The sequence below is a fragment of the Lathamus discolor genome, chromosome 5 (genome assembly GCF_037157495.1).
Source record: "Lathamus discolor isolate bLatDis1 chromosome 5, bLatDis1.hap1, whole genome shotgun sequence".
In the NCBI taxonomy this organism is placed as follows: domain Eukaryota; kingdom Metazoa; phylum Chordata; class Aves; order Psittaciformes; family Psittacidae; genus Lathamus; species Lathamus discolor.
Window position 1 is genome coordinate 14627548 of NC_088888.1, and position 14288 is coordinate 14641835.

The window sequence follows — 14288 nt, forward strand, 5'->3', positions numbered from 1 at the left end:
AATGTGCTGATGATCAGCAGCACCACCAGCAGATAACCCTCACTTTCAGGCAGAAGAAACAACAGGAAAGATAGTGCCTTTAGAGGATTTAATTCTTCGTGGCTTCACTTATCCACAGCCAAGAAGAGACAGAGGTTTTTATATGAGCCTTATAGAAAAAACTTAATTCCTACTTCTATGAGATTTATTATTTTCCGTCCTAAGACTACTTAATATGTGCACTGCGCTTCCCATCTGTGCAGGAACACACAGGATTGCTTAAATACCAAGAGAAGTATTCTGGATGAAAGCAGACATTAAAGCAACTATTTCTGCTCTCAGATATTACCACTTGCCCACTGGTGACAGACTCATCCAGGGCATCTCCACGAGAATTAATCTCCAGGACCCACTGTCTGGAGAAACCTGGGTGGCAGGAAGACCTGGCAAACAGATCCAACAGGCACTCATTCCCAGCATGAAAATGATGGGGTGCTCCCTGCTCCAATCCTGCCTCTGATGTAGGAATAGGGTCCTGCTGCTGCTGCACTGGCGGACGGGTGTGAGGGGCCATGGCCCTGGCTTGCCATGCCAAGCAGCCCCAGACTGCTTTCCCGGAGTCAGTGCAAACAAGGGCTGCAGGAAAACACAAAGTCGTTTTCTGATGTGGTTTGGAAAAGGGAGCCAAGTATAGCCTGAGGAAAGCTTAGCTGAAAAGGTGCAGTCTTGTAGTTCTTTTTTTACTTTAAGGGGTAGATCCATAAGGTCAGAGGACCACACAAAGAAAGAATCAAGAGGAGAAACAAAATATTTATGTTCTGCTTGCTTATTTTTTCCATTTACCCTGCACATCTGTCTCTGGCTGTTCCTAAAATAGCTCTTCAGAATAATACCATCCCTTCTGCACCAACGGTACGCATACCACTATTAAACTGCCACAGGACTAAATCTGAGAGCTCTTTGGGAGCAATTAGGAGACTTGCATGTGTTCAGGGATGGTCACTTTTCTACAAACCACAAAAAATGGCTTCTGCCCCTCTCTTCCTGCTTGACTAAGAAAGATGAGGGGACATGGGAACAACCATTCCCTGATACTGCAGGTATGAGAGGAATTTCCAAAACCCTCATCAAGAAGATCTCCTCAACAAAGCAAAACACCAGGCAACCTGAAACTTGAAAAACACACTAATAATTAAGCATTGCTTATGCAAGACAAAACCCCACACTGTTCCTTCTGGGCACAACAGCCCTGGCAAACCCTCATGTATCTCACAAGACAGGATGTAGTGCTTACGCACGGAGGAGTGGTTGTTGCACATGCCAACTCCACTAGTAAACTCTTCTGCAAGACATTCGCCATGCATGGCTTTTCAGGCTGGAAGCAAAGATATCTGAGTGAGTCTTCAACCCTTACAGAGTGTATTTGCCACTCCCACTTCCACTGAAATGAGCATCTTCCTCATTCTCCCCTTTTACCACCACCATTTGTATCTTCTTCCACTGCTAGACACCCCTAACTGACACATCATTACACAGCCTTGAAGCTTGTCTAGCATCACCGTGACACTAATGCCTCCTACCCATCTTTCCTTACCTTCAGCTCCTTAGATTTTCTTCTTTTGAACCTCTAAAATTCATTACTAAGTGCTTTCTATAGCACTGTCCTACAATCCATCATAAAATATCTCAAGTTAGAAGGGAATCATAAGGACTATGGGTCCTTCCTCTTCAATTTCTCCCTGCTTTTGCTTTTCCTGTTAAACATTGCATGTGTTGTGATGGAGATTAGCTGCAGCAGTATTTAGGAACTCAGTATTTAGAGATGAGATGCTCCAGCAGTAGAGCTGGCGGCAATAAACCCATGTTCTTCAGACTGGCCATCACAGAGCTATTCTGCCTCTGTACAAGGTTTTGGGGAAAGCTGCATACAAGATTGCAAGAAATAAGTATTCCTAAAAGCAGGGAGGAAAATACCACCAGAAGAAGGCTACAGGAGCTTGTAAGAAGTAAAGTAGAGAGAGGAATTAACAGGCAGCTTTTATCATTTTAATAAGTGCTCTGCAAGGGAAATGCTTCAGAGACAACTTGCCTCTCTACAGCAAAGTAACATGTCCAAAATATGCCTGGCACAAACACACACTGAGAGCTCGCTGCCTTTGGCTTGCCTGTTGCTTGGCAGAGAAAAGAGCTAATCCTACAAAAACCTGCACTCATTACTCACCTCACACTTCACTCAGCATACCCCACCCAGCCTAAAAAAGAAACTGCCTTACTCAGAGCTATATATTTATCCAAAGGACCTGAGTACCTGCCCTGGATGCAGGTGTCAGTCACTTCCATGGGCACAGGCTTGCTGGAGTCAGGCTCTCCCAAATAAACTCCAGCTGTTTCCCATCACAATGTGAAATCCCAGCCAAGCAAAGTCCCTTTCTCCTCCACCTCCACTGAACCCTTTGTGTCCCATGTTCCTCAAACACGGAATGGCGATGAACTGACCTCAGGCAATCACAGCTGTACTCCTGGCTAACAGGTCTCAAAAGCAGAACAACAGAAAGCCCGGAGATGCCATCAGTTCCTTTTAGGATGTCTGAACAATAAGATCAAGCCAGAACATATAATCATTTCAGCAGGCTGGTGTGGCAGTGTCACAGGACTTTGTTATATATAGATGACACCAGTGACTCTCATTAAAGACTCTTAGCTTTCTCTTTTAACAAATGACATATTATTTATGCAAGTTTTCTACCAGCCTGGTCTTGGGCAGGAAGGCATCCAGGTTGCAGTCATGAAACCAAGCACCCAGTAACCACTCGTGGACCTGAACAACATTCAACTGGGAATCACACTTCCACATTTAAACAATGTCTAACCAGTCCTTTCCTGTTGTTATCCTCTAAGGCTGGCTTATACTGACACTTCAGCAAGCATATGAAACCAAATTCCCCCTCTCTGCACCAAGTCGGGCTTGTGCTTGACCAGACCAGGCAGGAAAAGGTGAACATTGAAAGTGAGGGAGAAGACTAACTCAAATTTGCACCCACCGGATCTGAACCTGACTCTAGTCAAAGCCAGGACAGTGCTCAGACACAGCTAATGAGGGCAGCAAGAAAAGAGCCATAGAGGGGTTCAGTACACTTTTACAAGGTGGTATTCTATCTGGCAGGGGTTTCTGGAACAGTCTGGGGTGTTAAACAAGTCCCGGGTTGCTGGAACAACTGTGAGTTTTACTCCATATAAAACTGCTGGGAGCTGAGCCCCTTTTGGTTGCTGTGTTTCTCAGCAAAGTGAACTATGCTTTAGATGAAATATGCTCTAGACAGTATCTGCACAAATGCACAAGCTTTCTGTAAGTGACTTTAATGGCCTTAAAGTCTTTAAATACTAAATGACATCAATCTTATCAACAGGACTGAGAAAGTCACGGGGTCATTTTCTTCCTCAAGCCTCAATCCTTGCATTGCCCACTCACTTTCCTCAACCCCTGGGTTATCATACAGAAGCCAGGTCTGAAACTCCTAAGCTTTGAAACTCAATTATTAACAGTGCCATTTATACAAGGAATGGTTAACAGGCTTCTCCTGAACATAGGCCAGAGAATGGAATTTGACTTCTATTTAAACTACAGTACGGGCCAGGTGTTGGGAGACAGAGATCCTGGGAATCATTTACTTGATGCCTTGTTCTGTCCTTTATCATTACATAATGAAACTATGGAGTCCTAAGGCATAACTGCAAGAAGCTTGCACATTTCAGCTTCATATGATTTTGAATAAAGTCCTTTCTAGGAAAAGCAAGGGAAATTGAACCCGGCCTTCAAGTGTTCAAGGCCACATTGGCAGGGGCTTTGAGCAACTTGGTCTAGTGGAAGGCATTCCTGCCCATGGCAGGGGGTTGGAACTGCATGATCTTAAGGTCCTTTCCAACCCAAACCATTCTATGATTCTATGAAATAATAGGCTACTTTGGAAAGATGTGACTCAGCTGCTTCTCCCAATGGCTTGTTCCTCCGGCTAAATGGGTACAAGGTGGTTTTGCTACAGAAAGACAGGGAGCTGACTTGTGTGAGGTGCCAACCTACCTGGTACAGCTCTATCCGCTGCTCTGAGACCCGTGCCTTTGAGTTCTGCAGGCGGAAGACCCTGAACTCAGCCTTCACCAAGTTGGAGGCATTCTTCTCCATCGCCGAGACGTCAAATCTGACTATTCGGAAGTAAAGGCTGTAATAGCTCGGTGGGATGGCATCTGCAAGAAAGCAGCATGATTTTAGTTTTTTATTTTATGATAAAATACACTGTTCCTTCAAACTGAAATACAAGACAGCCTCAGTAAGGGAAATATTTGTAGCACAATTCAGTTTCCAATGCACAATTTAATATTATTAACAATTTAATATACAAAACCCAACCCCACATGTGTTTAATTACAGGAATACCATATTAAAAGAGATTAACAACTATTTCCAACTCTATATTCAGGTCATGTGTTTAAAACTCCTCTCTTTCAACATAGTGGTGGAAAATCCCAGATGCTTATGAATTGGGAAAAATCACAGGAGTTGGCATATGGCAAATGCCTTCAGACTTGCACAGACTTCACAAGGATTTGCAAAGACAACAACAGCAACTCATCTGATCTGTATGTTCTTTGAAAACCATTTCCCCCCAGAATATGGAGCATAAATTTGCCAGCTTCAGATTTTTTTCATATTTAGCTATTAAAGGATTTTACTGGAATAAAATATTCATTCTAATTAAGGTGACAAAGGCAGGAAAAGACAAAAGAAAGGGAGAGAAGAGGCAAGCAGACACTAGACATTATGGCTTTAAACTGAAAGAGGGTACATTTAGATTTGATATTAGGAAGAACTTCACTGTGAGGGTGGTGAGGCCCTGGCACAGGGTGCCCAGAGAAGCTGTGGCTGCCCCATCCCTGGCAGTGCTCAAGGCCAGGCTGGACAAGGCTTGAAGCAACCTGCTCTAGTGGAAAGTGTCCCTGCCAGTGGCAGGGGCTTGGGACTGTATGAGCTTTAAGCTCCTTTTCAACCCAAACCATTCTGTGATTCCATTATTATAAACTGGATTACATGGATTTTGACCACTTGGAAGCAGCAAAAGCCATAAACATAAAATCCCTCACCATTTATCAGGAAGAAAGCAGAAAGAAGCAGTTAGAAAAATGGACCGAAGTATTCCCTAACAGTGCTGAACATATCAGTTCAGGTTTCAAAACAGTCCTCCTCTCCAGCTTTACCCTGACTGAGGCTAACCAGCAAAGCCCTTCTGCACAACATGGGTTACCCTGAAGGGTTAAAGAATCACCTGAGGCTATTCCACCCCATCCTGGCCAGCAACACAAAAAGAAACCTCTTTTCTTACAGTGTGAAAACTGAAGTGGATAACAGAAAAGAGGAAAATTGTATCTGGGGACTGGGGAGGGGAATTTTCTCTGAGGAAGTGAAGCTCACAGGTCTCCCTGGGGCCACGCCAGCAGTAAGACTCCAGATCATAATTACAAAACATGAAGTTTTCCCACATTAAGGCAAGATTTGTCATGCAGCAGCAGGAGATGACAGCCTCATGTTAGGGAGGTGAGCAGTTCAGAGGCCATGAAAGTCCCACGTCTTGTCTGAAATCCCATCGAGTCACCTGCTCTGTTGCCTCCCTTGGCTACGCAGACCATTAATCCAGACATCTATCAATGGAATAAAATGCCTTCTTCTGGAAGATAACCTAATTCTCACTAGATATAATATACACCAGTTATCAATTCTATGTAAAGAAATGGGGGAAGCTGAGTCCAGTACATTTACCTTTATTTCCAAATAGGAACGATTAAAGGAATAAATCCTTAATAATATTTAACCATCTCAATAAGATATTAATAACTTAAAGACCTTCTTCCAAGTATTTTATGTTTCTAGACTGGCTGTTATCATCAGAACTTCTGAGCAACACAGGGATCCCAGCTATTCAAGGCTACACCAGTCACAGTTACACATTTAACAAAGGATTTGCTGGAGCTCTTTGAATAATTCTAAGTTTAACTACAGAATAAATACCAAGTACGAGGCAGTCACACAAGGAATAAAGCAAAGTTTCTGCCTTCACAAACTTCACAAACATGCTGCCTCTACATAATTTGAGCCAAACTCCCTCTCTTACATAATCAGAGGTAAAAACTCCTGAAAATAATAATAATAATGAGAAAATCTTTGACAATAAAGAAGTAATCTTGGCCTCGACTGAACATGTATTAGAAGTGACAGATTACAAGCTCTCAAAATACTTAAAGAAGTCCTCTGAAGAGTACTTCCAAAAGCAGACCCTCAGGATGGTCAAATGGGTAAGAGATACAAGTACGAACAGGAAGCACCTGGCTTCCTTATGATCCCATTTAATTAAAGAAGCACAAAAAGGTTCTCAAATTTTCACATCTGCAGTGCTTGAGAATAGACCCCAAAGCATCATGATCAGTATTCTCACCTACCAAGCTTATTGGCAGAAAACTGCTACAGTCTTACAATGAGAAGTAAAAGAAAAATGGATGCAAATTACCCCCACACCAAACTGTTCCTCTCTCCCATGAGCAACACATTAGTGCTGGTCTCTCTAAAAATACCAAATGAAGGTCTTCTGAGAAAAGCTTAACTTTACGCAAGGATGATCTTAATTTCACTTTGCTAATTCTTATAAAAGCTACTTGCATCTGAGATGATTTCTTCATTTAAGAGGAATAATCTCTTCAACTTATTTTTATGCCATAGGAAACTCCAAGACTACTACATGCTCTTCAGCCAAACCTAATTCTACTAGGAATACAATTTGGCATAATAACATGTATATATAGGATTGATGCTTCCAGGATGAGTTCTAGATTGTCCTTCCCTGTCATTTATTTGAGGCATCAACCTATCATTTCACTCCCTGTAGACAAGCCAAATTAGCAGCCAGCTGCTTGCCCTGGCTCACACAAACCCTGTCCATCTTGACTTTATTTCAGATTGAAAAGTCATGTCTAACTGTCAGTTTGATTTCTATTTAGCTTCTTACTTATTTCTAGAACTTTCTTGTGCTGTATTTGCAGTCTTTCTTTTCAGTTTCTATATTTTAGATGATATATATGTTACAAATCTGTGAATAGGTATCAAAACAGACTCTCCTGAACTGTTCTTTCATATATCAAGAATATAGACAGAGAAGGAATACTCTAGTAGTGTGCATGGTTTAGTTTCAATATGTGCATTTGTATATGCAGCGCTCAAGTATTTACCTTCCACTGGAAGGCAGGCATGTGATACCCACCATGAATGAATTCTTGTCTTACAGAAGCTTCATCTCTCTCTTTAAAATAACTTTGTACCTTGCAGAAACCCACAGAGAAATTTGGTTTATTTGATCATTCATGACAGTATCCATGAGGAGTCAATTCAGTAAAAAGCATTATTTATGGACAGCTTAAAAAACTAAGGGTTTTTTACAAATCAGAACCCTTCCTTTGAAAAAGAATGGCTGACTGAAGAATTGGGGGTTATGTGAAAATTAATCAACATTAAGACTGAGAATTGATACCTGCAACTCTCCTTAAGGGAATGGGAAGAACCTGGTGGAGTCTACAAGCGTTTAGATTAGCCTTTAAGTGATCTCAGATGCTGCCATTTATCTCTCTTTTGTGACTCCACCTTAACCTGACAGTTCGATCAATTCAGGCTCAGTTGGAGACCTCTGGACTTCCCTCTGTTTTTGAGCCAGTGACTACAGTGGATGCCAGGATGACTCTGACCAAGTCAGTCTGCAAACACAGTTACCCTGCTGCAGATTAGGCTCCTTAAGTATTCTTTGAACTATTATCATTAATGAGTGGAATTAAGTCAATATGTTCCCTGTAGCTAGAAAAACAGATTCATTTTGTTTTGGAGAGAGGGAATAGTAAATGCAATGAAAGACTCCACTTTTATCATCTTCATTAATTCAACCCTCAGAAAACTGAAGACTTCCAGCTGTAATAATCATAATCACAATCATCACAGTACAGTTGAGACAAGAGTCATAAAACACAGTTGGAGAGTGAAGGCATCATCTCTACTCCTCCCTTTAGCCTGCTGAATACCAAGCATCACAAGTTTGCGGTTTTATTCTTTTTGGTTTGGGGATTTCTTTGTTGTTGGAGTTTCTTTGGGTATTTTGGTGTTTTTTTGCATGGGTGGTGGTGTTGGGGTCTTTTTCCCTTGAATGACCTGAAACTTCATCAGCTGCTTCATACAAGGCAGTCCACGTTAACAGATGCCAGGTTAACACATATTCTGGCATACGAGCATTTAAGTGCATAAGGACACTGTGGTTTCTGTGTTTCCTACTTACTTTGTCCAGCACCTTCTAAGTTTCCATGCTAGCAACTAGGACAGAAAGCAGTCTTGCTCTGACAGACTGATGGGAGAGGTGCAGGAGACCTATCCCCAAATACTGAAAGGTCCGCAGTATTGCTCCAAGTTGGAGCATTGTCAGCAGGACAGACTGAACACATCCTCTAATCGACTGCCCAAAACAGCACATAGACCCCCAGGCATTGCGGCTGCGAGGAGAGCAAGACACAGTCAAGCTCCCTTAAACCAAAAGTGGGAATGGAAGGAGTTTGTTTCATGCTGGAGATATTCCCCAAATCAGGAATCTCCTGTGCAAAAGGAATGACTGCCTTCCACAGTTGTGTTTGCTGAACTAAGCCCTGCACCCTGCATTTCCACAGCTTCCCTCACAAGTACTGTGTGTACTGACATTTCAGGAGAAACAAAACACTCTGACACAGCTCTGCTGAGAGTTGGGCTTTCATTCTGGCAAGGAAAAGGACCTCAATTCAATTGTATCCAAAGGAGGCTTCCCACACACACACACACACCCCCCCCCCCCGCTTTTAAATTTTCATTTCTGCTATTGAAACAACCAAAAAAAATCAATTATATGCACAGCCCAAGTCAGGAAATGTAAACAACTTCTCTTTTCTTGTTGGAAGAGGCCAGACAGGCCGACTTCACACATACACCCACACAGGAAAGGCTGAGAGCTTCACTCTAATCCTTCCATCAAGGGCTTGTAATAAATGCTCCAAAGATTTATTTTTATTCTCTTTTTTGTTTATTAAACTTTGGAGGGTTTCTTTTCCTTTTTTCTTTTCTTCCTGGTGCTTTGCCCATTCTTTATTAGAGTAGCTACAAACATGGAGTGCCCTTTTCTTCTAGCCCTCTCTTTTTAACCCTCCTCATCTTTCTAACTGCAGTACATGAATGACCATGTAGTAGGCTTTGAAGCAGCACATGCAAATATTTACAAGAGTAACTTGATTGCTATTAAATGCAGTTGTTATGCTTTCCATGCTCTGGCAAGCTTCCCTAACCCTTCTAACTATTAGGACTATTTAGGCTGTTGAGATTTCAGCTAACTGATAGCAAATCCTACAATTCTTCTTGTAACAAGCAGTATAATGTGACAACGTTGCCCTCCCTGTGTGAATTTTACTCTCTGCTCAACAGAGAGCTGCCTTTAAGGACAAGGTAAGTGAAGCAGTATGAGCAAGACTGCTGGAAGGATGGACAGCTTGTCAGCTGTAACAGCACATCATTCCAGCAGGATTGCATCCTTCCTGTCAGACACACTCGGGTCACAAATTCTCCCCTCTTTTCCAGGGAAAGTCTCTCCAAGAAATTAGAAACTTGTTTAACGCATCTGGGCTCCCAAAGCCCACGGATAAGTACTTTGCTCACCCCTCCTGACCCTGACGTGGCTGCAGAATCCTGCTGCAAACTACCTCTCTGCAACGAAAGGGGATACGCAAATACAGTGGACCAAATTACGGAGGCCTACAGCTTGTATTTGTGAACTGGGATTTGCCCTCAGAGGTAAATCAGTTGTACATCAACTTTCCATTAGCTCTGAAACTCTATCCTGCTGTGGCATTATGAGCACATCTATTAAACACTTGTGCTGCTCTCCACTCAGAGATCACTTCCAGCCTCTCGCTGCAGGGCTTCAAAGTCAGGCAGTACAAAAGCAATGTAAGAGACTTGCTCCAAATATATTCCAGTTGTTACCTACAAAGCTGCCAATAAGCTATTACTTTCATTTGTCATCAACTATTTGCTATTAAGGAGGGACACTGCATTGAATGTCAGAAAGGCCCAGCGGCTCTGGAGCAGCTCTTCTTGCAGAACAAGGCACCTACAGCACAGTTTAAGACATGATACCTGTTATTACACATGGCTTTGGTGAAAAACCCATGCCAGAAACTGGCAGCTAGGAATCTTCCACTGAATAATCCCTGGATACATAATGCATCCATGCAAAAGATGTGTAGATGTTTCACAACTCCACATTCCCTGGTAACTTCAATATTGGTATTTACTGCACGTGGATGTGCTGACACTTAACAAGAGGAACAGGCATACATAACGGAAGACAGAGCTTTCTTAATCAGAAAAACAGACAGAAAGAGAACAGGTTGGGGACCCAGTTGCTGCAACGACCCTTTCGAGAATCAGAACAACTGAAGACTGAAATCACAAGCCACTTCCTTCTTTTACCATGGACACCGACCTCCAGACCTGTTAGCATGCAATCACTTCCCCTGCAGTCACATGAGGAAACCACAATACAACTTCACTAAGACAGTGGAATTTAGAGTCATGAGGTGATTTCCCTTGGAGATAACCCAAAGAAACAAAGCCTCACTATTACAGGGACTCCTACTGCAGCTCTTTAAGCATGACTATCTTTTACCAATTACACTAACAGTAGCCAATCCTGAAGATGTGTGTGTGGTGTCCCTGCCCCTGGCAGAGGGTTGGAACTAGATGATCTTAAGGTCCTTTCCAACCCCAACCATTCTATGGTTCTGTGATTCTATGATTTCAGTTAACATATTTACCACTGCTGAACCACTTGCTATTGCTCTTTTAAAACACACTAAACTCTATGACAACATATGAAAAGTAAACAAGCAGCCCAAGACGTTCTCCAGACTGAAGAGATAGATACAGTGAAGTAAAGATGGAATTTTCTGAAGATATTTTTATGAAATTATGTGTTTCTTACTTAAAATCTGACAAGGGCTTTCTGCTTCTGCTGCAACTCCCTCATTGCTTCTCAAAGCCTGAATCAAAAGATGACTAGCCAAAGCTATGACCTCAACAGCACAGTGATCTGGCAGTCTGGTTGCCAGTTATCCAAATAATTCTTTCAAGGTACTCCTGTTGCTCTGGAGTTTGATGGACTTCTTTGATGTTATTACACATTTTTTTTTTTGTAATCTTGGTTTCTGTAATGGTGGAAAACATTCTGCAGTTGTCTTTGCGTCAAAATGTGACTGGCACAATAAGGGACACCGAGACTGTGATTAGCCACTGGAGAATCACAGAGATAAACTGAAGTTTAGGTTAGGTTCTCATGAAGACAAGTAGTAAAATGAAACTCAAGTCACTGGTGCTGTCATAGGAAAAATGCTGCATAGGATTCTCTATACAAAAAAAATGGGTTGTCTTTGTAGGCTCAGTCTGAAATACACTGTTTAGCCAGAAAAAATCCCTGCTACCCACACCAGCTAGAAAGAAGGAAGACAATATATTTTGAATGATCACCTATGGCTTCTTCTCTCCTTCCTCTCCTATGGGTGCCATCTATGTTTGTTCACCTCCTACGAGGTGCAACATCAACAACCAAAAAGTCTATGGGAGCTATGACAGATTCCACAGAATGAACTCTTCCTGACAAAGGTTCGCCAACTATTCCAACACCCAAAATGCAAAGGCAAGTCAAATTTTAAACCAAAGAGAAAAACTGCAGGAACATCCTGTTTTATCCATGAAGATGACCCAGAGCCTCAGACGAAGTTCACAGGATCATTCTCCTGGGAATGACAGAAAGGCATCGCTGCCTCACACACTGCTGCTGCAAGGGGATGGAAAGGTAACATGGGTGCAGGCTTCCACAGAAAGACCCAGTTTCCCTTCCCAGACCATGCTATGAATGCTCATGTGCAGCAAGCAGAACGTGATTAACCTCTTTTGTGCTTTAAACCAGGCTTTAAAGACTAGACTGGATTCCAAGTGTTTAGCACCCAGTATTTTGAGGCATTTTTGTTGATGCCTTGTTTTTAGTTTTCCCAAATGTCCCAGAATGAAGTTTCCAATTGGATGCATCTGGACTGATTTTCAAAGGGCCTGGTTTTGTGATCTTTTGAAAATCAGTTCTGGGCTTTGGGACTGCAATGGAGCTGGATCTCTTTGCCAGCCTTGGCTGCTGACACTTAAGAGAAAGCCTTCACCTGAATCTTTCCTCTTCCTTAGCTTGCCTTGCCCAAAAACACAAAGCAAAATCTGTCAGTCTATGTGAGCTGAAGGGTAGCCACGTATGTCTACCACTCCTCTGGACAGCCTGTTCCAGTGTTTTACCACCTTCATCGTGAAGTTTTTCCTCACATCCAGCCTGAATATCCCTTCTTTTTAGTTTAAATCGATCACCCCTTGTCTTATCTCAACAGGCCCTGCTAAAAAGTCTTTCACCATCCTACAGGCCCCCTTTCAGCACTGGGAGATGCTCTAAAGATCTCCCTGGAGTCTTCCGTTCTCCAGGCTGAACAACCCCAACTCTCGGCTTCTTCAGCCTTCATCTAACTGATCCATACAGTTAGATGTATGGACTGGTCCCCTGGTCTGTGCTGGGTGCCAGTGGGATCAGCTCCTGGGTTTTCCTTGACTGGACCATGAAAAACAAATACCCCGCAAAAGCGATGTGCTGTGAGAGCAGAGGCAGCAAGAACAGATCAGCCTGTGATCAAAAACCAATGCTCATGGAATAACCCTCTTCAGGGGGAGGCTGTAAGCCCTGCAGTGCCATGCTAGTCTGACCTTCCCTCTACACCTCCCGCCCCTGTTCCTCACTACTGCTCATTTGCAAATAAGATACTTAAGAATTACTTCAGAAAAGTCCTTCCAAACAAGCTACACAATTTATTTTGGGGAAAATCAGTTGCCTATGCAGGCTGACCTGAACAAAAAAGAAACACTTGTGAAACATACAGAAAAACACCTGAAGGTACAGACTACAGACTGCATGTGTGAGTTTACATCCTCAAATGCAGGCTAAGATAACCCTGCACAGAGACTGCAAAAACCTGTGTTATTAGTATTTTACAGTCACAGCACAGTCCTGAGGCAATTACAAGCCACAAACCTGGTCTCTTACAAACTTCTCCTGTCTTGAGAGCACTTTCTGTTGAACAAGACCAAATTCTTCTAAGAAAGCACACTCTACTTCTGCACCAATAAAAGCAAGTATTGTCCAGAAGACTATTTCTGCTATAAAACTGAGTATTAACTTATAGAAGAGTCAGACTGAGTACTGAACCTACAATCAACTGGATGGATTCAAACCTCTGAAGCTGGAGCAGGATCAAAAGCCAGTTGAAATCACTGAAACCTCTGTCCTGTCCTTTTCAGGGAAACAAACCCCAAACTCCAACCCAGGCAGGCTTGGTATGACCACTGCCAAATACTCCCAGTTCTTAACAAGGAGAGTGGGGTCCCTCCCAGGGGATGGCCACTCTGGCAACAAAGCAGCACATGCAGCACAAGTCCCATGCCTGACCTTTCTGCCCCAGCAAGGAAGGCTATTTGCAAAAGCTGAAGTAGCTGGAAACTGGGATAAACTAGCACCTTACATAGCAAAACCTACAAGTCCCTCTCAGGCAGCGGATACTTTCTGACCCTGCCTTTAACATTGCTTTAATATGAATTTCCAGAAGAAGAATTCCTTTACATGAACTCACCAGGCCCTCCTCTCTGCTTGCCTTTAAAGCTTTCCAGGCCGTTGGCTTGTTTTCTCTCATCCATGCTGAAATGCAGAGGTTGGGTAACACGAACACCACTGAATGCATCACATGAGAGCTATTTTCAGGTCTAAGTTTTGAGCTATTGAGCAATGCTTAACTGGGGTAACCTAATTACTCGGGAGTATTCTGGAGAGCAACAAATGCTGAATTTTCCATTCTGGACCATCTTTAAGCACACACAAATCTTTTAGGATTTTAGAAAGTCTGAAAGACCTGGCCTCAACTCTCCTCTCCTCAAAGTCCTGTTTACACATCACCCATCATGCAAAGGAGCCAAAGGGGAATGTAAACACAACCCATACTGCTATCTTTGTTTCTCAACAAAGAAATGTTAATCTTGTGTGAGGCTTAAACATACAGGGTAAAGAAACAACAACAGCTTGCTCTCTCAAACATAATCTCCCTATAATCTCACTGCTGCTTATGCAACACTACAG

General features: G+C 42.7%; 1 protein-coding gene across 1 annotated transcript in view; it reads right to left on the bottom strand.

The window, feature by feature from the left end:
• Nucleotides 1–14288, bottom strand: part of TGFB2 (transforming growth factor beta 2) — a 65065-nt gene that overhangs the window by 20088 nt on the left and 30689 nt on the right. The window contains exon 2 of the mRNA XM_065679861.1: nt 4058–4221. Within this exon, the coding sequence (XP_065535933.1) occupies nt 4058–4221 (164 nt within the window). The remainder of the gene's footprint in view (nt 1–4057; nt 4222–14288) is intronic.